Source organism: Anser anser, assembly GCF_964211835.1.
Source record: "Anser anser genome assembly, chromosome: 15".
NCBI classification, from domain to species: Eukaryota; Metazoa; Chordata; class Aves; order Anseriformes; family Anatidae; genus Anser; species Anser anser.
Window position 1 is genome coordinate 890858 of NC_139736.1, and position 23105 is coordinate 913962.

The 23105-nt window shown below is 54.2% G+C and overlaps 2 protein-coding genes across 2 annotated transcripts in view; both read right to left on the reverse strand.

Moving 5' to 3' along the window:
* Window positions 1–23105, reverse strand: part of TNRC6A (trinucleotide repeat containing adaptor 6A) — a 79219-nt gene that overhangs the window by 49432 nt on the left and 6682 nt on the right. The window contains exon 2 of the mRNA XM_083799719.1: window positions 18942–19015. Coding sequence (XP_083655845.1) covers window positions 18942–19015 — 74 coding nt within the window. The remainder of the gene's footprint in view (window positions 1–18941; window positions 19016–23105) is intronic.
* RBBP6 (RB binding protein 6, ubiquitin ligase) overlaps window positions 1–23105 on the reverse strand; it is a 93202-nt gene that overhangs the window by 11708 nt on the left and 58389 nt on the right. The window contains exons 21-22 of the mRNA XM_083799717.1: window positions 18942–19015; window positions 631–18805 (exon numbers count right to left, since the gene is read on the reverse strand). The gene's annotated coding sequence lies outside the window, so the exon portion shown is untranslated. The remainder of the gene's footprint in view (window positions 1–630; window positions 18806–18941; window positions 19016–23105) is intronic.

Genomic DNA, 23105 nt, shown 5'->3' on the forward strand with positions numbered 1-23105 from the left:
CAACACAAATGCAGCAGAACGCAAAAAATAAAGCCGCGGCGGGGCTAGGACACGCACCCGGCTCCATGGGGGGGGTTGCCGGGAGGCAGCGGGCAGAGCCCAGGCCGCCGGTACCGGCCGGCTGCGCGTCCCCAGCCCCGCCGGGGCCCAGCCGAAGCCGCCCTCGCCCCCCCGCAGCCCGCGCTCACCCCGCGCGGCCGCCCCGGGGCCGGCCGCTCCGTTCTGCTGCATCACCCCGCGCCGGGGCCGCCTAACGGCGCTCGCCGCCACCTCCCCGCGGCCGGGCGGCTGCAGGGCACGGGCGGCGGAGCGGGAGCGGGGGCTCCGCGGGGCGCTGCCGGGGGGGCTCCGCCGCCTCCCGCCGCCCGGCCCCGTTCCCGCCCGGCGGCCCTGCGGCGGGGAGCCCGCGGGGATGCAGCCCCCTGCCCCTGCCCCTGTCCCCGCCGGGTCCGGTCCCGCTCCCGGTGCCGGCCCCGGCCCCGCTCCGCCCCCCCCACCGGGCGCCCCCCGCCCCCCGGTCCCAGCCCCGGCCCCTCCCCCGCCCGCGGCCCCCGGGCCCCACCGCCGCCGCCGCCGCCCGGCCCCTCCCCTCTCCTCCCCTCCTCTCGCCCCCCCCCCCCCGCCCGCTACCTCATGTATGTAAAGTGCTCGGAGTCCGGCCCGGCGTGGCTGCGGCCCGGGCCCGGCGCTGTCGCGGCGGCTCTAGGCGGCCTGGGCCCGGCACTGCGGAGCGGGAGGGCCCGGCAGCTGCTGCTGCAGCACCGCCGCCATTTCCTGCCTCCTAACCCGGCCGGCCCGGCCCCGCCGCGCAGGAAGAGAAACCCCGCTCCCGGCACCGCTTCCGGGTCGCCGCGCTCCCCGACATGGCGCCCCGGCAACCGCCCTGGCAACGGGGAGGGGGCCGCGAGGCGCTGAGGCCGAGGCCCGGCCCGGGAGTAGGCCTCGTCCTTCCCGGCCCGAGCCCCCTCAGCGGGCCGGTGGGGCGGGAGGCGACGGGCACCGGGCCTGGCCTCCAGGGCTCCGAACGTCCCGTGTGAGGCCTGCCCCAGCCGCAGCAGGGCACCGCAGCGGGAGCTCACCCCGAGTTCGGGGGCTTCTGTGCGTGCCCCCGGCCTCCAGCGGCCCGCCGAGGTGCGGGCGCAGAGCCCTGACCCACCGAGTGCGGCTGTGGCAGCCGGCGTGGGTGGGCCTGCCTTTGCAGCGCTCCGTCCGGCAGATTGTTTGAGGATGTAGTTTATCACCGTGTTTGTTACTTATCCTGAAAATACACACAGAATCCCAAGCATTACCTCATTGCAACAACCCATAGAAAAGAGCGGTCATTTCCCTGAGGAATGCAGGATGACACACAAATAGGCAAATAACACACGTTCCCACCAGTACTTTTTCCCTATGGGGTACGGCTGTTTCTGTTCCCAGGCGCTACTGCTATGCTCAGTTCTGTTCTGAATTTTGGGGTGTCAGTAACAACTGAAACTGATGGAAAAGAAGTGTCAGTGTCTAAATAAACACCATGAAGTGAGATAGTCCTTTCTCTTATCCTTCCACAGGCTTCGTTAGGTTGAGAGAGGACACTGAAAAGCATCTAGTGTTCACAAACCTAGCTAGAAATTCATTTATCTGAACACATAAAATATCTCTGTTTACATTTTAGATTAAATTAACTTCATACACATGCAATAAAGAGAGAAGAATATATAAGCCACACTCTGTTTTACTGCACTTGATTTCAGTAAAAATATCCCAGAAATTAATTTGGAGAAATTAAATCACTCAAAGAACTGACAGGGAATAATGGAAAAGAATTAAGAACACTAATGCTGAGACAGAATGAAGACGAGATCAGACAAAAAAATCACCGTAAACAGAAGTGCATCGTTACAGGCACTTTTCTGTAGGAAAGGTAGAGATAGCATTGTAGTTAGGTCTTTGTAGCCCAAATACTGCAAACGCAAGAATTGGAAAGTTCCTCAAAAATGAAAGTGAAAAGATTCAATTTTCACCATCCAAGTCTACAGAATAAATAATGGCAAGGAAGTATGTTTTTATATTTTAAGTTAGTTAGAGCAATTTAAAGTGTTGCTGGCATGAATAATGAGCATATATAAGAAGATTGTTTGCAATAGTTTTAAACTCATGAGTCAGCTTAACATGCCTGCATTTGGAAACATTGTGGTTGATTTCTCTCCCCAAGTTCCAATGCCTAGAGGATAAAATTCCTTGAAAGACACAGATGCACCACTGCTAGCAGACTCTATAAGAAAAGAGTAAATACAGATTAGAGGCTTCTTTTTAGACAAGTTGAACTGGAAAGGTATCAGTGCCATAGCAAGTATACTGATACCATACTTGTAGCTCCATCTCTGCAAACCAATCTCAGAAATATAACAAGATATATTAGCTTTCAATATATTCTGTCTGGTCCCAGGCTAGGTTGTTTTGGTGCACAGCAAAACTGTCATTCAGATGGCTGCTCGCTGGCATTCCTCATTTAGTTCTAAAGCACTAGTTAAAAATACCCTAGCAGTCTGAACAGCTACTGTTCAAGGGAATAATTGTTATTGTGTGTGCCTACAGTAATGTTCAGGAATTTAATTTTCTTCTGAACTCCCTTCTACTGTTCAAATGGAAATAAGCATCCTCCCGTCTGCTCTATTATGAGAGCTGCTGAGAAAGGTGGTTTTGTTGGCATAGGGAAGTCTTTGCTCTCTTCTTGCATCCAGCTTGCAGCATTATTACAAACATTTACCAGCCCAGTTTCAACTGGCTTTTACCATTCTTATTAGCATTAGTGAAAAAAATGAATGCCATTTCATTCACCTGTAAAATAAATGGATGCCCTGGACAAATGAGCAATTGTCTCTGGAAGTTTGCTGCAATACCACCTGCCTTTCTGCCAGCATGAATGGAGTATTTTTCAGCTGAAGAAGATCCTACATTATTAAAGATGAGTATTTATGACAATGCAGCCTAGCCAGTAAGGTTATTTTTGTCCTCTTCCTAGAGGCTTAATGATATAGCTTGCATTGCTGTGAGCTGAACATGCACATGCATAAAGTGATAGTATTATTTTTCATGTACTTAAAAGGGCACTGACAGTCTGAAATTAGTTTCTCTGCTTCTATTAATAGCTTGGAAGTTAAATTTGGTCTTGAGGTTTATTTTTCTTCATATGAAAAAGTTTGGATTGTCATGTAATAATGTGTAAATGAAAGCTGTTATTTCCTGGCATCTGGATTCAGCTTTCTGTGACTGTTTCATTCACCGCAGTCCTGTTTCATCTGTTTTTAAAGGGACTGCACTCAATGTAGGAGGACTGTTGTTAAGTTTGTCCTCAGATAGGAAGGCTAATAAATGCATTACTCTTATTATAACATTTCGTTAACTGTGTTATGCCTCTGTCAATAACATTCATAGTCAAGGTCGGTAGTTTTCTTTATTATTTTAGATTGTTCTCTAATTTTATTTATGCACATGCTTCCAGCAGTTAGACTGCTGTAGCAATTGCTTCCGTTCTGTATTGTAAATATTACAGTTTGTTGTACATTATCAGCAAATCTGCTTCATTAACTATCCCCCTACTTCCTATGCCAACATCTCACACCAACATTGCGATCCTACATCTTTCACCCTCGCAACTAACACTTTATTTCAGCTATGTTCTTACAGCTATGAAACTGGCTGCTTCATTGCTGGATACACTGGTGAAAATATGGCAAGTCAACAACCCTCAAATAAAAAGAACATTTTCTTCAAGAAGCAGCAAAAGGACTGTTAGTCAAGTAGCCATACTTAACAGGCCACAGCAATTGGGTGGAAGTGGTGCTAGATAGCCTCTCCTTGTTTTAAATCCTGCCAGAGATGCAGAACTGCGTATTGAGAGGCCTTCTGTTCTGAATTCAGACTTCACCAGGCAACTCATCAGCCATGCAACGACTGTTTGGAGTATGCATGACAGTGTAACACAGGACACCCGTTGACTACGCTGGTTCTCCCCATTTGCCAACAGAAACAACGCAGGGTGGTGATGAGATGCTGTAGGAGAGCTGTGCTGGGGCTTGTGCTGTAGTTACTTTTTCTGAGCTCCTGTTGCCCCTTCTGATTGCCACAGTGCTCATAAGAGCAAAGCAATCCAGTTTTGCCACCTCCAGAATTGTCACCAGTGTTAGCCTTGGCCTTAGCTTCGAAGTTTTGTTGAGCATAAGGTTATTTGGAAGAGAAGATCTGGGTCACTTTCTGTCCTGCTCGCTACATTTCTTTTGTTTCATTCTTTCTTCTTTTTCTCTTGTGTTCATTAGAGCTTGAACCTCCAGGCTTCTTGTTTCGGCCAGCAAAAGGACAGTAAAGTAACACCTCTGCACTTACAAAGATGTGTGTAACCATCTGGGTTGGGAGCAGCTGAAGGGTAGAAAAGTCTTTCACATCCATTATGAAATGTCATAATTATGAAATGTCGCTTCCTTATGGACTCACTGTCTCTAGGAAGCCACTGTCTTCACAAGTGGGTGAAGGAGTACTTCAGGTACTGCATGCAGGGAGGAATCCAGCCAGTGCTGCCAGCGAGCCTTCCTCCACACCCTGCCGCTGGTGTGCTCAGAACGGCAGAGGCACTCCAGCACGTTTACAGGCAGCGCCTAACGTCCGCCCAGGCTAACGTCCACAGCACTTTGATGTGCTGTGTAAGGTTGTTCGGTCAGATGTTTGCCAGCTGGGCCTGCTGGAGACATCTGTCCGTCCTCTTCCCCATCCCTGCGGAGATGGGCAGTGCCTGGGAGCAGTGCCCGTGGCTCCCCACCTCTCCCTCTCCTGGTGGCGGAGCAGCAGTCATAGGGAGCGCAGGGAGCAGAGCAGCCCGCGGAGGACAGCCCCGCTGCTCGCTGCTCGCCTTGATGCTGGCAAGGGGTGAGGGCGATGGCTGCTTGGTGGGGAGAGCCCTCCTGCAGCACCCGCCTGCCCCCGGCAAGACGAGAGGTTGGGGATTTGGGAAACGTTGTGTTGTGTCCTCGTAGCGCTGAGGTTAGACTGGCGACCGCTTTCCTGGTATGTATTTGAACGTCCCTAAAGCACTACAGTCATATGTGAAATTAGAAATAATGGAAACAAATACTCGAGGGCTCTGCTTCCAGGCAGCTGCCAGCGATGGATCTTTACAGTTACATTTTCACCGGTCGGTAAACATGGCCTTCTGGTCACTGATCCCCAAATATCTTTTCCCAACAACAGCAGCTACCATCTGCCCCCTGCCAGCCTGGCATGCATCTGGATTCTCCAGTCTTCAAGTTCCCCATTAACTTTTTAATTAGGATTTTTACATAATCAGAGTGAGAGAGTAAACTGCAAGAGAGAGAGAAATGTACTGACTAAAAACAGTTAAAAATGAGCTGGCGCCATTTCAGAGTTTCCCCTTCCCTCCACCCTTCCCCTTTATCTGTGTTTGCTGTCAAGGCTTCATGCAAAATGAAGCTTCAGTGCGGTGTTCTAAAGCCGACACGTTAGAAAATACTTTCTGCTTAATGTCTGGGGAAAATAAAGCAAGGGGCTCCTTTTATAAGTCGACATGAGAAGCGCAGGCCTGGGAATGTGGAGAATTTGCCGTCAATAACCCTTTGCCGCTTGTTACATTCAGCATCATTATACAGAATGAAGAAGCTGTCATGAGCAAAACAGATTGTTTTCAAAATTGCACTTGACTTAAATAATCTAAATGAGCTGATCTGACAGACAAGGGAAAACAGTCTTCTTGTTCACAGAGAGGCTCTGTGTGTTACTCTGCTAGGAGGCTCCTCTTCTTGTTCATTGTAGAGGTTTTATTTACAGGATGCATTTTTAGAACGATTTAAAAATAGCATAGCCGATGGTAAGAGGTGGTAATATAAAGGCACTGAAGAAGCAGTTCTTGCTCATAAACACATTGCCCGCCCAGGAGCAGCTCAGTCAAGACAACTGGACTATTTGTGTTAGACATCTGGGTCTCTGTAGGATCCTTAATTAGGAGGAAGAAACGCAAATGACAAAGTTGGAAGGTGCTAACAGAAAGTGTTCGGCTTGCCTTCCAAACAGACCTGGAAAACAGCTCCCGAAATCTTAGGCGAAGGCTCATGATTAAGCAGTCAGTGCCTGTTTCACAGGCTGCAGTAGCAAACAATCATTAGATCTGTGCTCAGGAAAAGAAAATTTGCTGCCTTGCCTCCAGGCTCCCAGTGCCTTTCCAGCATTATCACCATTACACAGAGTGATCAGAGCGGGGGAGAGCAGGCACTTGGGGTTATTAAATGAGAATTTAATCCTACCCTTTAAATCAGCAAAAAATTATAAAAGATAAAGAATTTCCCTGTGTTTTAAAGCTAGTCCAACTTGCTTCCCCTGATCTGTGCTTGGGAAGGCTGCCAACTGTAAAATGGAATCGCTGAGCCTGAATTTCATTCTGCATCCAGCCAATTACGCCGTCCTCACATCCCCTGGTCTCTTAAGTGGCGCAGTGCAAGAGATGTTTCCAATCTTTATTTACCAGGGCTGCATTGCACTGGGGAAGAAAATCGACTCAGGGTTCCATCGCGCCTTTCCCTCTTTGCCCCATCCCCATCTTTGCCCCCCCGAAGGCACACAGGGGGGCTCCCACCCGCGGCACGGCTGGGCAGTGGCGCGGGTCCCCAGGCTGTGCCCATGCTGGAGCTGGCTGGGTCACTGTGGGTGGGTGGCTGCTTTACTGCCATGGCTCTTTCTAGTTTATTTGTAGGTTTTTTGCTAAATATAAATAAAAATCCAGAAAGTAGCGTGGCACTATTTGGAGAGGCGCGGAACAACAAAACGGTGTCCTCCACCACCTGGCAGGAACATGGGGATGAAGCTTGCAGGGAAAAGTGCTCTGCTGCCTCCTCCTTGCCCTGCAGCCCCAGCAGCTCACCAGGAGCTCGGCACAGGCAGCGGCTGCCCCGGCCAGCGCCACAGGGAGCACCAGGAGCGGCGCAGCCACGCTGTGGGGACAGCCACCGCCGCGAAGGGACGCTCCCGGGGCCGGCTGCTGGCTGCACCGGGGTTTGTGTGCGCTGCCTGCCGCCTCCTGCAGCCGGGGCACAGCTCCTCATCACCAGTGCTTGCTGGCTGTCCAGCCCAACAGGCGCTCTGCTCAGCACAGCACGGTCCGACGGAAGATTTCACCTCTGTTGTACTTCTCTCTGACAACAGCAGAGAACACTTGGGGCGTGGGAGGATGCGCTGTACAGCAGGCCACAGTGCGTGAATAAAGTCACTTACACTCTCTGGAATGACAAACAAGTGCACCCAGAGGTACCGGGAGACACGTGGCTGTACAATTATTTATATACTAGACCTGGTTTAATGCTGGCTGTGTAAAATGGCTTCTTGCCTCAGACAGGTGCGTAACTGTGGCCCTACTGAGGGGCAGCTGCATTGCTGTGCTTTTCTCTCACTTTGTGATGTAAGTATGTACCTGGGGACTCTCGCTCATATAACATTCTTTTTTTGGTTAAGAATTAGGATTTTTTTCTCGGTCTTCTCTTTAAACTAGAGCTTCAGACCCCAGAGGACCTGGCAGGTCAGGAATGGCCGTGCCTGCCCGTGTCTGCCGGTGGCTCGCCGCTGCCTCGCTCTGCCTGGCTTCTCCTCCCCATCAGCTCCGGCAGAGCAGCTGGCTGGCACAGCACGGCTCCCCCCGTGCAGGACAGGGTCCTCCTGTAGCGTGGCCGCTACAGCTGGGCAGCCCTGGCGAGCTGTGGGTGGGAGCCCAACCAGCCCTGCTTGGTCCAACCAGACCTGCTCCGCACACGCGCCCCCACCTCTGCCGGTCACTGGGGCTGCCTCGGCGCTGGGCTGCACGTGCCGGGCTTCTCCCCCTCTCCCCGACCCTGCCGGGGGCCCAGCCTGCTCTGAGTACCCTCTGCACGGCAGAGAGAGGAGGCGCTGGGACGGGATAGGAGAGGAGGGGAACTCAGCATTCCCAACAGTTGTTTATAAGCAATTTCCTAAACTGGGATGTAGGAAACACATCTAGGCTGACACTGTGACTCCTGTGAAATGTGTCCTGGGAACTGCAGCGCTAGAGTGGTTTCCATCTCACCACAATGATGCAGTGAATTACTTAGGAGACTGTCTGAGGTTTAGCAAGATGAAAGGTCTTTGCTGCCAGACCTTTGAGGCCAGCAGCTTCGTGCCCACTTCCAGCTGCAGCACAGCACAGCAGCAGCGGGGCTGCAGATGGGGGCTGAGACCGGAGGCTCCTGTCCCGCCTGCTGCCCGCTGCAGCGTGGCCGCGTGCAGCACGTCACCGCTGGGGCAGCGCCGCCGGGGCAGGGGCAGGACGGGCGCACCAGGCTGGGCAGGTTTGGCTCCGCGGCTGGGCAGGGTCCCAGGGTCCCACCCGGGGGCTCCTCTTTGACCCCAGCAGCTTTTCTGCCACCCAGCGATGGGATCTCAGCTACTGGGCTTTGCGGTGCAGCAAATCCAGCTGCATCTGAGCCTGGTGGTCAGGGCTGCTCTGGGAACGGCACGTCTGACCGCGCAAGGAAATCACAGACACACCCAGGCAGCGGGAGAGGGAAGGAGAACGTCTCCACCCTGCCTGCCCCCGCCATCGGGCACCCCGCAGCCGCTGCAGGCCCCTGGCCCTCTGCAGGGCTCTGCCTGGGGCAGGCAGCAGCCACAAGCCTGCCCCGCGTTTTGGAGCGAGCAGCGAGGCCGCGTGTCTGCATCGCTCGGCTCCCGCCGAACAAAGGCAGCTCGGGAAGGATGGCCTGGCTGCCTGCCAGCGCGCAGCGCGCACAAAGGCTGCGGGCACGGCTGCGGCGCCTGGCAGTGTGCAGGGGGGGCATTGGGATGGAGACCACGGGGCAGGGCCCCTGGGGCACTGGGTGGGCAGGGGGCAGGCAGGGATGGAGCGGGCAGGGGTGGAGCGGGCGGGCAGCAGAGGCACCATCCCCATCCTGATGGGAAGCTCGGTCTCTAGCAAAGTGTCAGACAGTGGGTGGAAAGCTGTGGGAAACGGAGGTGAGCCCCGAGCCCCCTGGGGACTGTGACAAAACCTGGCTTTGTACATTCAGATCATTAAAAATTCAGCTTTTAGTCTCTATTGTACTCATGGGTAGGTGATTATTAACTTTCCCCAGCTGTCCCCAGCTGTATAAAATGCACTCTGGCCTGGCAGATATCATGGGGAGAAGTGAAAAGGCAGCATCCTTACAGAGTGACGGAGGGTGAGTTTCCAAGGGTAAAGGTTTGAATAGCAGAGTGTGTTTGAAGGTAAGATTGATGTCCTACGGAGGACTTCCTAGAGTCAAGGAGGATGCTTTTCAGAAAACTTCATGGAATTCACCAAAGACCCTGCTGGGCAGGTCTCAGTTACGTGGGAAGTAAACTGTTGCTACAGGACAGGTGTGTGATGGACATTGCCTGGAGGATTCCTGGACCCGTTTTCTTGGCTACAGATCCGCAAATAACTCTCAATGGTAAGCTTACAACATCTCTCACACACAGCAGGATTTGCTGGTGTACTGTCAGTGTCATATTCATCTGCTAAGGAAAGCTTTGTGCTTGCCTAAGCAAATTAGAGAGTCGGTGCAATCTAGTATATAGACTGCAATCTCGTGTACAGATTGCACACAGATATGTGTGCACCTACAGCTTAGCTGCTGACGTTATTTGCTAGTCTAAGGGGAAGGCAAGGACAATGAACTGCATCCTTCGAGCAGGCGGTGAAAATGAGGGGGCATCCAAGAAGGAATTATCATCCCCACTCGTTTCATCAATGCAGAAGTTGTCTGTGGGAGGAATTGCTTTAATTGGTTTGCTAGTCTGTCCTGGGCAGTGCTACATACTGAACAACTAATTCAGCAAATCCATCTCCTTCTCAGCTCCTGAATTATTTGCATAAAGGTTTAGCAGTCTCTGTTCAGAATTATTTCAACAACTTTTGGCTGGTGGGCTGCTCTTTGAGGGTTTGTGGCCATGAACAACACAATTTGTGCGTCTGATAGCCGTGCAGGTAATCTACCGTGTAAAGCACAGGAACCGCGTGGGGCACGGGCCAGATCCAGCCGAGCGTGGCATGGTGTGGGTGGGGGCCGGGACCACCCGGCGGCCGCAGCCCCACGGCCCCCCCACTAACGCTGCCCGCTGACGCTGCCACCCATCCCCGCAAGGCCAGGGAAGGGGGCGAAAGCAGCCACTGCTTCCTGCCGGGGTGATGCGAAAGCAGCCGCTCTGAGCCCATCGGTTCCTGTGTTTCGCCTGCCCCGGTGAGCCGGGAGCTCGGCAGGGCTCGTGCACGTCCCCCCGTGCCCCAACAGGACTGGGGACAGCCGCGCAGCATGGGGAGCTCGGGGCTCGGAAGCACATGGGGAAATCAATCACGCACTTTTCACACCAACAGCAGAACACCTCCGGGGCGGCAGCCCGCACCCCGCTTCCCAGAGCAGGGAAAGAGGAGAGAGACAGAACATCATTTTTTAAGCAAAGGGAGACACCCAGGTGCTACCGTGACGAGGGCTATATAAATAGCCAGAAAGACAGATTAGACAGAGCAAAGCACACTGTCAGCACACAACAAATAATAAACGAAAGATAAGAATCCCAGGGGAGGCACTTTTCTAATAAATGACATTTTGATCTATAGCTTTAACAACTTGTCCCAAGCCATCATGTACTGAATTAGGAAAAGGAAACCCGTAACCTGCCCTGTCAGTCCTGAAGAGGGTCAGAGAGGCATAAATATAGCTATGGAAAGGTAATGAAGACATTTACTGCGCTTGCAGAGTACCCATTCCGTGAGACTACCTTGTCAGTTTTACTGCTGATAAAAATAACCAGCTGGTTCTCTATTTCCAACAGTGAGCCACCAGTGCTCCCTGCAACCCCGGCCCCACAGCGGCAGCGCCCTGGAGCCAGCTCAGCCCGGGCTGTTTCACTCCCTGTGTCCGGACCCTGCGGTCTTCACTACATATGCGATGAAACAAGAGCAAAACCAAACAGATTATCTTCACACTTTTAGGGCAATTAACTCCTTCTGGTGAGCTAACATCTCCAGGCAGGTATTTTTCCATTTAAGTTAAGTCCATGCAATCCTTGCAAACGTTCGGGAAGCCGTCGTAGTTTCCCGGTGATGGTGATGAACCACAGTGTGAGTGCAACGGGGCTGAAGGCCGGGTGAGCTCCATCCCCACCAAATCAATTCGGAAACACCTTCTCACAGCCGCCTCAATAGCAGCCTGTGATCGGCCGTCTCTGGGACCCATTTGTTCTCGTGTAACAATCAAAACTTAATTTATCTTATTTTAATTAAAGCTAAAATATTCAGTAGCCTTCGATTTCTCTCATGGCTTTGCAGGCAAAAAAAAAAAAAAAAGAAGAAAAAAAAAGCCAGGAGAATAAAGCGACATGATAGAAAGAAAGGCCTTTGAAATAAACATGTGCTGGTTCTGTTGGCTTTTATTTAATATGTAGCCCTTTTCTTAAAAGAAATAATTATGTTTCAAAACCTCCTTTCCCCGTTCAGAGAGCTGCCTCTTTCCACATTAATGCTATTTGCATGCGCCATCTCCTCCTACCCTTCAATAATTTAAACCTTCATTTTTTATTCACTCAGTTGTCAGATTCATTTACATATCATATATCTATATTTAACACTGAGTTCACTCGCCTTTTTTTTTTTTTTTTTAAACAGGAAATAGATTTCCCTTCTAATTTAACAACATCTCGGGGAAAGGCTGGCTGTAAAGAGAACATTACTTACATCTGTGTCAGTTACCCGAGACTCTAAACTGCCTTTTGATAGGAGCCAGAAATGCTGACCTGGGCGTGCAGCCCCGAGCCTGCGTGGCCTTCTCCTGCGCAGGACCCTGACAGAACCGTGCTCCTCCTCCTCTTCCTCCTCCTCCTCCTCATTGCCCGCCATGTGTGGGGCTAGGGGACTGCATTTGGCAGGGACGGCTCCTTGACTTCCTCTCAAGTATTTACTGCGCTTTGACAGATCTGCCTTTATTAATAGCTTGATGCAATTAACATGATTGCTGCTAACACTTTATTAATTGTCGCTTTTGCTGCCTGCCTGCTCGCAGGCGGGGTGGAGACACGGCAGGCAGCCCCGCGGGCCTCCTAGGACGGGGTGCTCGTGTCCCATGGCCCACGAACCTCCCGTGTGTTCCCGGGGCACCAGCGGCTGCTGGCTCCTGCGCCTGGGGCAGGCGGGGAGCTGAGCGTGACCTGCACGTGCGTTCAGCCAGGTCTGGCTGCGGGGGGTGCGCCAGGAGACATGGTAAGGGGACGGGGTGCAGGCAGCCGGACTGCTAAATCCAGCAAGCTCCGGGAGGCGGCTTTGTGCCCACAGGGAATTCTGCAGCCGCACGGCTCAGGGGCAGCCGCCCTGCTCTGGGGGGATCCTTCAGCTGTCCCTGCTGAAAATTCACTCAGAAGACCCTGGGGGTCTCCAGGTAAGTGTCCGGCTGCCGTTACAGCCTCTACTGCCAGGAGAGGGTCTGGCACCCCCTGCACCAGGGCTCTGGGGCAGCACCAGCTGTGCCCAGCACCTCAAGGCAGCCTCTGCCCGCGGCAGCCACCACCCAAGTGATGGGGAAGGAAGGGGGAGAGGCACGAGGTGTGCTCGGGCAGCAAGGCAGGGAGCAGCTGCTGGGGGTCCCGGGGGGAGCACGGTGAGCTGCGGCACCTCCCGAGGGTGGGGAGAGCGGAGGCATAGCGGGGGCAGGATGCTCAAGCCCCGGCAAGGAGCTGCTTGTTCAGGGACGGACACAAGCACACAGCAAAGCGGAGAGCTCAGCAGACCCATCCTGGGTGCAGGGGCAACAAGGAGCTTCCCGGCCCTGCCTGCTTTGGGAAGTCCGTGGCCTCTGCGTAGGGTGGAACCCGTGGCTCCGGTGCATGGACAGCAGCTTCGGTCGCCTGGACCAGCAGAGCTCAGGTGAAGAGCCCAGAGCCGCCTTGCTCCGTGAGCACCTTGGCCTGAACAAAGGATGCGGCCATGTCCCGACAGAGCAGCCTCGTGGCGCTAGGGTAAGAAGACGCTTAGCAGTGCCTGACCTGCCCCCCAGGTGCTGCATGAGGGGAGCAAAGGGCCATGTTCCGCGCGGGTCAGCTTGAGACCTAAGGAAAATAAACAGTACTACAGGCAATTTGGAAGAGAGGACATGAATCAGAAAGGGGTAAATCAAAGAGTCGGTCACCGAGGAGAGGCTCACATCTCCCTCTCTCACTTCCTACATTACTAGAAAAAAACAGTGAGCTGATATCAGACAAATGAGCCCTCTGGACCCAATTTTTCAAGTTAATGAGCTCCCCTTGCAGCTCTTCCCCGGAATGCAGACTCCCAGCACCTACCCTTTGCCACAACTTCTAATGAGCGAAGCCACCACCATCTATCTCAATATCTGGAGGGGATGGCTTCCGTCTGCATCGCTTGAGATTTACCCGCTGCCCTCGGCGCGTGGGGACGAGTGCTGCCAGTGCTGGGCAGCGCTGCTGTCCCCAGTGCCACCAGGGCCATGGCACCGCGGTCCCCAGGGGCCGGCGCTGGCCGCGCTCTGCTCCCGCCTCACCGGCTCTGTCGGCGTCAACCTGCGGCTGAAGCCGCGTGCGCCAGGCTCAGAACAACCTCTTGTTTCGGGAGGAAATTGCTTTTCTTGCCCCTAGGAACCTCTCTGCAGTCTTCCTTGGGAGATTTCGAATGGACTTCGGAGTATTATTAAAATTCCCCCTGGTGATTGCCCTTTGCAAGGCTGTGGAGAGGGAAGAGTGGGAGGTGCAGGACTGGGCCCCGGCACCCGCACCACTCTCCTGCTATTATGCTTAAATTAACAGGGATTTTTTTGTAAATTGAAGACTAATTTTCTCTTGGGAATTGATCATTAAATTACAGAATAGTAATGAAAATTTACAGCATCTGGACAAGAGCAGGGGGGAGGGGCAGAAACTGCATTTTGCTGTGTGTTTGTTTTTTTTTTTCCCTCCCCTTTTTGCTTCTTTTCCCTGCCCTGCTCGCCATGGCTGTAGCAGGAGGGAAGCTGCAGCAGAGGGGCGGATGGGCAGGGGCTCGGTGGGGGGCTGAGCCCATCAGCACACACACACCAGCAGCAACGCCTCTGCAGACCCCGAGGGATGCCGTGGTGCAGGGCTGCAGCCCCCGCATGGCTTGGGGCTGCCGGGGGGCTGCCGGGGGGCTGCCGGGGGGCTGCCCGTGCCCGGGGCTGCTCCTGTGCCCACTGCCCCCCCGGGCTGCCCATCGCCCTGGCAACGGCGCGGGCTCGCCTTGCGATGCATGGCGCGCTTGCTAAGGAGCAGCGGCTGCGCTCGACGGCCGCATTTTTCCAGTCGAACTCAATTTCTTTGGAGCGACGAGGCTCAATAGATCTGGGAGTGTGGAAGCGAGGAGCTGCCTTTCGGGGAGGGGACGCTTGGGAGCATTATGTCTGGGGGGCTTGGAGTGAGGAAATGCAGATTTCTTTATTGCTTTGATCATGCATAATTTAAATATTCAAACTACTCTGGAATTCATTGAATTATACATGAATTGCACAGGCAGCATTTTTGTAACTCCTGAAAGGCATCAATTTTTTTTTTCCCCTCTCTCTTCAAAACCTTGTATAACCTTACAATTTTTATTTATTTATTTATTTAACCCAAATCAGTTGCATCCTGAATCACCTTGAGAATGGCACCCGTGCCAGCTGATAATTCCCTGAATAAATGAATGATTTAGCCACCACAGTTTGCCATTGGCTTTGGCTCAACATGCCCCCTGGCACCGGTGAGCGCAGCCTCGCAGTGCAGCAGCCCCTCCAGCCCCACGTCCCCCTACCCACACTGTCACCCGAGGCCACCGAGCATGGGGCTCGTCCCCAGGCCACCCTGGTGTGAGACACGGCGGGAGGAGAGCCTCTCCTGCTCCCAGCGAGCATCCTCACGGTGCGGGAGGAGCTGCACTGGTGACTTTCCCTGGCTTTGCCACGACACGGCGGGCAGGAGCCCCGACCCCTCTGCCTTTGGCTGTGCTCGGTCACAAAGCTCTGGGCACGGTGGCCGTGCAGGGGGCTGAGCGCGGGGCGGCGAGGCCAGCGAGCAGAGCCCAGACTGCAGGAGGCCCTCAGCGACTGCCACAGCAAAACTCCTCCCTTTGGGGAGCCCAGAGCCAGAGCTGCATAAACTAGCCCCAGGGCTGGCTGTGCGTTAGTTTCTGTTCATACCAACACGGATCTAAAAGTAAATGGGGCCAGAAGCTTCTAAAGATGGATTCACAGCGGTGCTGTGGCTCTGGCAGGTTCTTCACATGCACTGATAGCCTTAGACTGACCCCAAATCATGGTGCTGCCTTTTCTGCCATGCCCACCCAGCGCCTGCCCCGGCCCACTGCCGCCTGCCCTGGCCGCAGCAGCACCTTCTGCTGGACCAGGGGGCGAGCACAGGGCCCGGGCCCGCTGTCACACACGTGGGCACGGAGATGCTCTGGGACACCGCAACAGCAGAGCCTCCCAGGCGCTGCCCTCCTGCCGGTCTCACCTTCGGAGGCACGGCAGCGTGGGACGTGCTGCGTGCACCTGGCCCTCAGATGGCAGCCTGGGTGTGCTAGCTAGCCAAGCAGCCAGCTGTTTCGGGAGGGACGGAGCACTGCCAGATGCTGCTCCGCAGATGGCTGTGAAGGCACAGCGTGGCTGGCAGCACAGGGTGCCGCTGGCAGCAGCTTCTTGCCTGGGACAGGTGGGCAGGGGGGGCTGGGGCGAGCGCCGGGCTCCCGCCAGCAGCGAGGCTTAGTCTGCGTCTCCTCCGGCAGCAAGCTGCATCCACGCTCATGGAGACAGCGATGCTGCGCTGAAAACCAGCGAGGACCTGACGAGAAGCAGGACCGCAGAGAACTCTCCTCGTTCTGAGGAGACACTGACACGCGAACGCTGGGCCAGGCAGCTTGTTTTCTTTTGCACCTTGTTTTGCTGCCGCACGTCCCTCCTGGTGCATCCCAGCACTGAGAACTCGCTTCCCCAGGGAGTCTCGTGGGAAGCGACTACAAACCCTGATTAGCTGGGACAGAACTGGGACGTGTGTTCACTGGTGGGGAAAACATTAGGTAGATAGCACAACCAGACAAAACCTTGCCTTGCCTGTACCAGAGCCTAGGATACATCAATTAAAGCCTGAATGAGACACATCTTCCCAGGCGGACGAGCCCACGAGCGTACCCTGTTGCTTCCACCAGACCCAGTAACAGCTTCCAGGCATGGACGAAGCCAGGCAGCACTGCTGCACTGTGCAGGACCCTTGTTTCCAGGGAGAACACTTTCAAGCCCCAGAAAGCTCCCTGGGGAGCAAAGGAGAGCTTGGAAGAGAAGCAGGGATACGCAGCAGCCCTGTTTGCAGTCTCTCCCTTGTTAGCTCACTCTTCATTATCCTGCTCTACCCTTTTAATTTCTCTCTAAACTCAACCAGTTATTGCTGTTCAAACTGAAATAATTAATTGGAACAAAATTGCCACTGTAGGAGAAAAGAATGATTAAACCCATCCAGCGGACAATGGGGCAATCATAGCCTAAGCATCTAATTACAGGGTTAGAGAGTGTGGATGCGGGGATAATAACAGAGCCTTTTGTAAACTGCATTGCTGGATGAGCGGGGAGGAGGGTCTGTGCTTGACTTCACTCCAGGTTTAGTGCATGATTCCTGGAGTAAAGATACAAATGCAAGAATAAAAGATCATTATGGAGCGAATACCCACAGAGGTCTGCTGGAGAAACAAGAGCAGCAGGAAGCATAAACACCTCTCCGCAGCTCCCCGTCCGCTCTGCACATGGGAGTTGCTCGAGACACGCATGATGACGGGGGAGGATGGTCACCAAGACACTCTCACTTGTTGGAACACAAACAATGGCGAGTTTAACTGTCTCAATTATTAAAGCATGTTTAACATGTGTACACGTGGGTGTCTGCAGACAGTGCCTCATTAGGAGATACTGCCAGGATCACACTAAGGAAGCCCAGCTGGAGCACAGCAGCCCAGCCAGCCTGAGGTTGTCCCCAGGGTGGTGCAGAACCATCGCTAACCATCTCGAGATGGTCCAAGCAGCAGGAAAACTGAAGGTAAATCCTTTGTTCAGAGTCCCTCTGCCCTGCCAGGCTGCCACGTGAGCTCAGCCACCAACGTGCCCCGCACCCCTTCCTGCCCTCCCCGCTCACACCACACATTAAAACACATTTAGCAGCCAATCAGGGACCTGTGACTTCTTTTAATAAAGACATTTTTCATCTCCCCAATCTCAATGAGAGCGAGTTTAAAGTGGTGTGAAATTGCAAACGGTCACGGTGCGCTAGTGGCTGAGGCTTCCCTAGGTACCCCAGCAAATGGAGTTCAAGCTGCCCAAAGCATATAAATCTTGAGCAACTCCAAGTCACTTTGAGTAATAGTTCATTTTCTGATTTAATTTTGACTGTGACCGGAGCTTCTAAAAGGCATTTTCAGCAATGGGCTTGTCCTGGGGGAGGGGGTGAATCCCAAGAGCTAAATGTAGAATAAAGGAGGCTCTTCCCCACCTCACGACCAAAGCCCAGGGCAGGGCCTCTTGGGGTTGATCTCGACAAGGTTTCATTTCAGGCAGAGCTCCAGGCAGAGCTGGGGATGTGGATGGGGAAGACCACACTTACCCTGACCCACGCACGGTGCTCTGAGACAGGGCAGGGTGCGCCCATCTGCCCAAACTCAGCATGCTCCCCAGCCGTGGCAGGGTTACCTGCTGTGCTATTTCCTTCTCAGTGCTCCCTGGTGCCAGGGAAGAGGTCTCAGCGACAAGGAGAAGGGGCCGTGCTGGACCACACCGGTGGAGCCGCGCTCCCCCTGAGTAGGGTTGCACTATCGGGAGCGCCTTGCTCACCGCTGCCTGCCTGAGAGGGGGAATTCACACTCTAAGTAGCTTCAGGACAAATAAATAAATACACAGCAGGACCTGGGGAGAGAGCTCATCAGTAATGAGCCTGGGCTCCTGTGTCCCAGCTTGCCCTCATCATGCCTAATTTATGGCTGACTCCGCTCCATTTCCCCGCCACTTCCAGCGGGCGGGCGCGTTTCTGCCCGGGCAGCCGCCGGTGCCACCAGGTGCCCCCGCTCCCCACGCCGCCTCCCCGCTGTGCGGTGACCGGGTGACCGCTGCGGTGGCTGAGTGGCTTTCAGCGGTGCCAGCCCATCCCATCATCCTGTGCTTGCTGTGCCTTTCCTGCCATTTCATGCCAGCCACGCTGTGGTGCATTTCTGCACGCCTGAAATACACGGGATTGCAAACCTGGCCTGGTGCGCAGCTGTGCCAGAGCCAATAGTACTGGCTGCGGCCACTCCAGTCTCCCTGTGGGAGAAGCCATCCGGGCTAACACACGGGTTTGGCACACCAGGGGCTTTGCTGGCCGTGGCACGGTGGCGGAGCTCACCCTGCAGACAGCCAGAGCAGGGGCTGCAGGGCGCCGCAGGCAGAGCGCGCTTCTGGAGATCCGTCACAGCAACCTGGCAGGGGCTGTGCGGCTCCGGCTGGGTGCCAGCTGCAGCCACTGGCATAATTAAATCAAGGTCCTGCACAGCCAAACAGCCACAGCTGCCCCGTGGTGTGCTGGTGCTGCTCTCCTCTGCCCGGCACTGTGCACAACGTCTCCCTGCTGGCCCCAGGCTAGCTGCTGGGGAGGCAGCACCCGAGAGCTGCCTGCCCCAGGCTTCATGAAAATTGCAACTGGAGGTCGGGAAGCATCACTGGAAGGACTTCAGTGCGAGCAGAAGGACAATACCCCATCAAAGACATGGCTGTTTGTGTGACTGCCAGAGCTGAATTACATGAAAAAGCAAAGAAACAAACCCTTGCAATCAAACTCATGACAAGAAGGAAAAAAATGACCAGAGTAAAATCAATGTGCATGCAATCAAGCAGCAACCATTCGGAAAGGAAAAGCAGCTGCCTTACTGTTCAAAGTCTTCTTGCACCAGAGGGTGGAAGGCCTCTTCTTGGCACTTAAAGGGCGGTGACTCTTCTCTGACCTTCACGGAAACAAAAGACAGGAGAGGTTTCAGCCCAGCTGCCGCAGGGAGCAGAGCCCTGAGGCCGAGATGCAGCCAAGGTGCAGCTCCTGTGTGGGGCTGCTGCTGCCCGGCTCCCAGAGCAGCAGTGACAGGGGGACAGGGGGGGGAGAAGTGCCACTGCCTCCTGCGGCATGGCTGGTGCTGGCCATGTGCAGCGTCGGTGGCCAGGCGGCCGCTCGGCCTGGGGCAGCTGTGCCCAAAGATGCTTTTCGGGGGACATTTTCATGCTGCAGCAAAGCTGCAAACACTGCCCCGTCTTTGTACCCTGAAAACTGACAACAGCTAGTCAAGATATCGCCTGTGACATGATAAAAGCACTCTGTGAACCTGAGCCCCACAGATGTCATAAGCCAGCGGCACCAGGGAACACACTCGGCACGTTTTAGAGCCCGTGTTGTGAGCTTGTAAGAAGAAAATAAAAATGAGTTACGGGAACAACTTCACTGGCACGCTTTAAGCAGCTCAGCGAGGGCAGGCAAGTCTCTGTGAGCCATTTCACCCTCGCAGCGCTCCCAGCGAGGCTGGCGCAGCACAGGGCTCCGGGACGCTGCGATGCCCGGGTGCTGCGGAGCCCTCGGGGGGCAGGGGCAGCCCCGGCACCAGGGGCTGCGTGGTGCTGAGCCCCCCTGGGACACAGCCCGGTGAGAGCAGCCCGGAGGCTCCCCAGCAGCTCTGCGCCCCTTCCCCAGCCTGGCCGAGCTTCTCTGCGGGCTGAGTCCCCGTTGCCCTCGCCCAGCACCTCGCGCCTGCCTGGCACGAGAGCAGCGGTGACGGAGTCTTATTTTTCCCTTGAATCCTCCGGGAGAGAAGAAAGGAGACCGAGTCCAAGTTACAGATTTTGCTTCTTGCTCTCTGAGCCAGCCACCTCCACCCAAGAACAAACACACAACAGAACAGGCCTGGAACTGTAATATATACAGCCTAATTAATCACATTACTCATGAAAATATATTGGTATAATTAATAACACAAGGCATCTATATTGGCCTCTGTGGCGCAGCAAATTATGAGGCAGTAATACTTGGACGTGTTGACCTGGATTTCATACATAATCCATCAAGCCATTCCCGCCAGATCGAGCCTCCAGAGACAAGAACAATACAAAAATGATAATTAAACAAAAGCAAGATGGACAGCAGTAGTGTCACATTAATCACTCCCATTATTGTGAGGAAGGAACGGGACATTCTGAGTTTGTCCTGCATAGTCCTGCACTTTTCTCTGTGAAGGCTTTGGTATTTTAATAGGCCTAGGAGGGGATATATGGCGGTTAATTATGTACAAGACTAATTGACAGTTTAGTGAACAACAGCACACTGCAGGGCCGTTACGCGGAGCAGCAGCCCTGACGGTTTTCTCAAAGCTCCCCGGGGCCGGGCTGCGGGGCTGCTCCATGCCCTGGCCCCGGCCCCACCGGGCTCAGCACGTGGGGACATTTCTTGCAGGGAAACACGCTCAGAGTGAGGCAAAATGCACGGCTCCATCGCGCAGGGGGCGGCTCCGAAATCACCCCCAGCAGCACCCTCTCGCCCAGGGGGCCACCCCAGCTGCAGGGCTGGCACCGCACAGGAACCCCCAGGAGAAGGGAGCAAAATATCCCCTCCAGCACAGCGTCCCTGCTCGCCCAGCGTCCCCAGAGCGCCTGCGCTGCCCTTGTGTCCCCTCCTGCTGCCAGCCAGCCTGGAAGCCCCAGCCCACGGCCACGCTCCTGGCCAGCAGGGCCAGCTCGGGTGCTGTGCCTGCGCGTGGACCCCCGAGGTGAGCACCAAGCCAAAGCCCACCTGGCTGTGCCGCCCCCGCTGGCGGCCGAGCCGGGCTGAGCTGGCTCCGGCTTCACTGGCTGGGAACAAGGTTTTGCGCCAGCCTAATGCACGGGCTGACGAGCCTCCCTGCCAAGTCACTGGGGCTGAGCTGGTCGGGCCAATCTGTTTTACTGTGTAGCGCTGACTTTCACTGATGGCTTCGGTTCAACAGCAACACAGCAGCCAGGGTGTACCGGCGCCTTTATACAGGGAAATGCTGCTGGGAATCCTCGTGCCCTGACAGAGCAGCGCTGTTCTGAAAATAGCATGTGTTAATAATATAAAGGCCTTGAAGAGTTAGATTCAACTTTTTACAAGTGTCTCATAAATTTCAGCTAACTTATGTTCTCTAGACCCAGTGAAACAAGCAGCAGAGCTGCACAGACCGATGCCTGGGAAAGCTCAGCAGCTTCCCAAGGCCAGAGGAGGTGGTCTCAAGAAGTGTTCAAGAGGATCCTGAATTCAAACCACATCACCGCCGCAGTCTTTCACATGCACCTTCCCTGACCCCACATCTGCCCTGCAGGACTTTCGCTCTGCCAGGAAATTACCCGAGGGGGGCAGTTTGCAACCCGGAGCTGCGCTGCAGAGGTAGCAAAACAGCAGCAAAGACCCCAGACTGTGCCAGGCTGGCACCTGCAGCCTGCTGCCACTGCACTGTGCCTGCACGGCAGGTCGCTGCGGGTCTGCTTCCTTCCAAAAGGAACCAGACTTCAGCTGTGCTGTGTCTGGCTCCATAACTTACTGCAACAGGTTTCCCAAGCTGAATGCATCTTCTTTGGAGAGGTCCTCAGACACATTTCATTGACTTTATATTTCATTACTGTTATCAGTTCTTGAAAGGCAAATACATGTTCAGAGGGAACCCTTTGATGAGAGGTATCGGATGAAGTACGAGGCATATATCTGGCTATTAAGTGAATCTGGATTTAGTATCCTATTAGTGAGATTATATTTGGCAGTGCTAAGTAAAAGGTTTGCAGAAATAGACAAAATTATTTTCAATAAAAAAGGAAATCTGTTCAAAACAAAACAAAGCAAAACAAAACAAACAGTTTGCTTACCTAAATATCACAGCAAGGAGGTCTGCATCTGCAGCATGGGTAGGCAGTGCACAGTCCCCTAAGGCTATACCTGGGCTTGGGAGGGCTCCCATCAAAGCTTCACCTACCAAATTAGTTTAATCATGTCTGTCATTAGTCATCTTTGCTTGAGCCCTCATTTGGAGGCCATTTAAAAAGGATTAGAGAAAATCTCCTCTCTTTATTCCTGTACAATAGTGATTAACTATCAGGATTCGCGAGGCGTTTTCATAGTGATGGGAAGAAGCAAAACGAACCCCGAGCCACAAAGCCCAGCGCCCTCTGCCAAGCACTGGGAGCCAGCAGCGGGAGCCGCGGGGCTGACACCCGGGTGACACTTTGTGCACAGGGCAGAGGGCAGAGGGTGAGGGGGCTCGGGGAAGCGCCGCTCCAGTTCAGCGTGACTGTAAGGGGCTCTGGGCAAGGCCTCGTCCTCTGGCTGGGGACGTTGCCTCAGCAGGAAGCGGGCTGCTCTGCTGCCGGGAGGACAGAGGGAGCAGCTCTGCAGGCTCAGGACCCTGCTGCTTCTCCCAGGGACGGGTGCTAGCGGCCGGCAGAGCTGGGAGCAGCCCCTGGCAGCCTGAAGTCGCCGATGTCCCACCAGGACATTTGCTCCCCGGCAGCTGGCGCCCACCTGGCCGCAATGCTCCTGATGGGTCTCACACCCAGGAGCAAGGGTTGTGCAAGTGCCCTGCTGTCCTGCAGCACGCACATCACAAGGTCGTGCGCTTCCCCAAGCTGCCTGCTCAACCCTTTAGTTTAGTTTGCTGCTTGAGGACACTTCTGTGGGATGTACGTGCACATGCATGACGGATCAAAAGTCACTATTGATGGAAGCTAGAAATGAAAGTAAACTAAAAAAATCAGATAGAAAGATATGGGAAAAAAAAGCTAGGATGAATCTAGCTGCAGGTTTTCAAAATCCGTCAGCTGCTTTGAATTCCACAGAGGAATGCCTTTCACTGAAGATGCAATTCATGTTTTTCCAACTAACGGGAAGTTTTGCTGAGGAATCCCTTTCCTGAAGGAGGGGCTCAGCTTCCCCCAGAGGCCCATGCAGGCAGGCAGGGCACTGAGCAAATATTTTCTAACGCAAAACAATCCAAAGCAGCACGTAACAAAATGTTCAGAAGCAAACCAAGTACTTGGAAAGCCAGCAGGCAC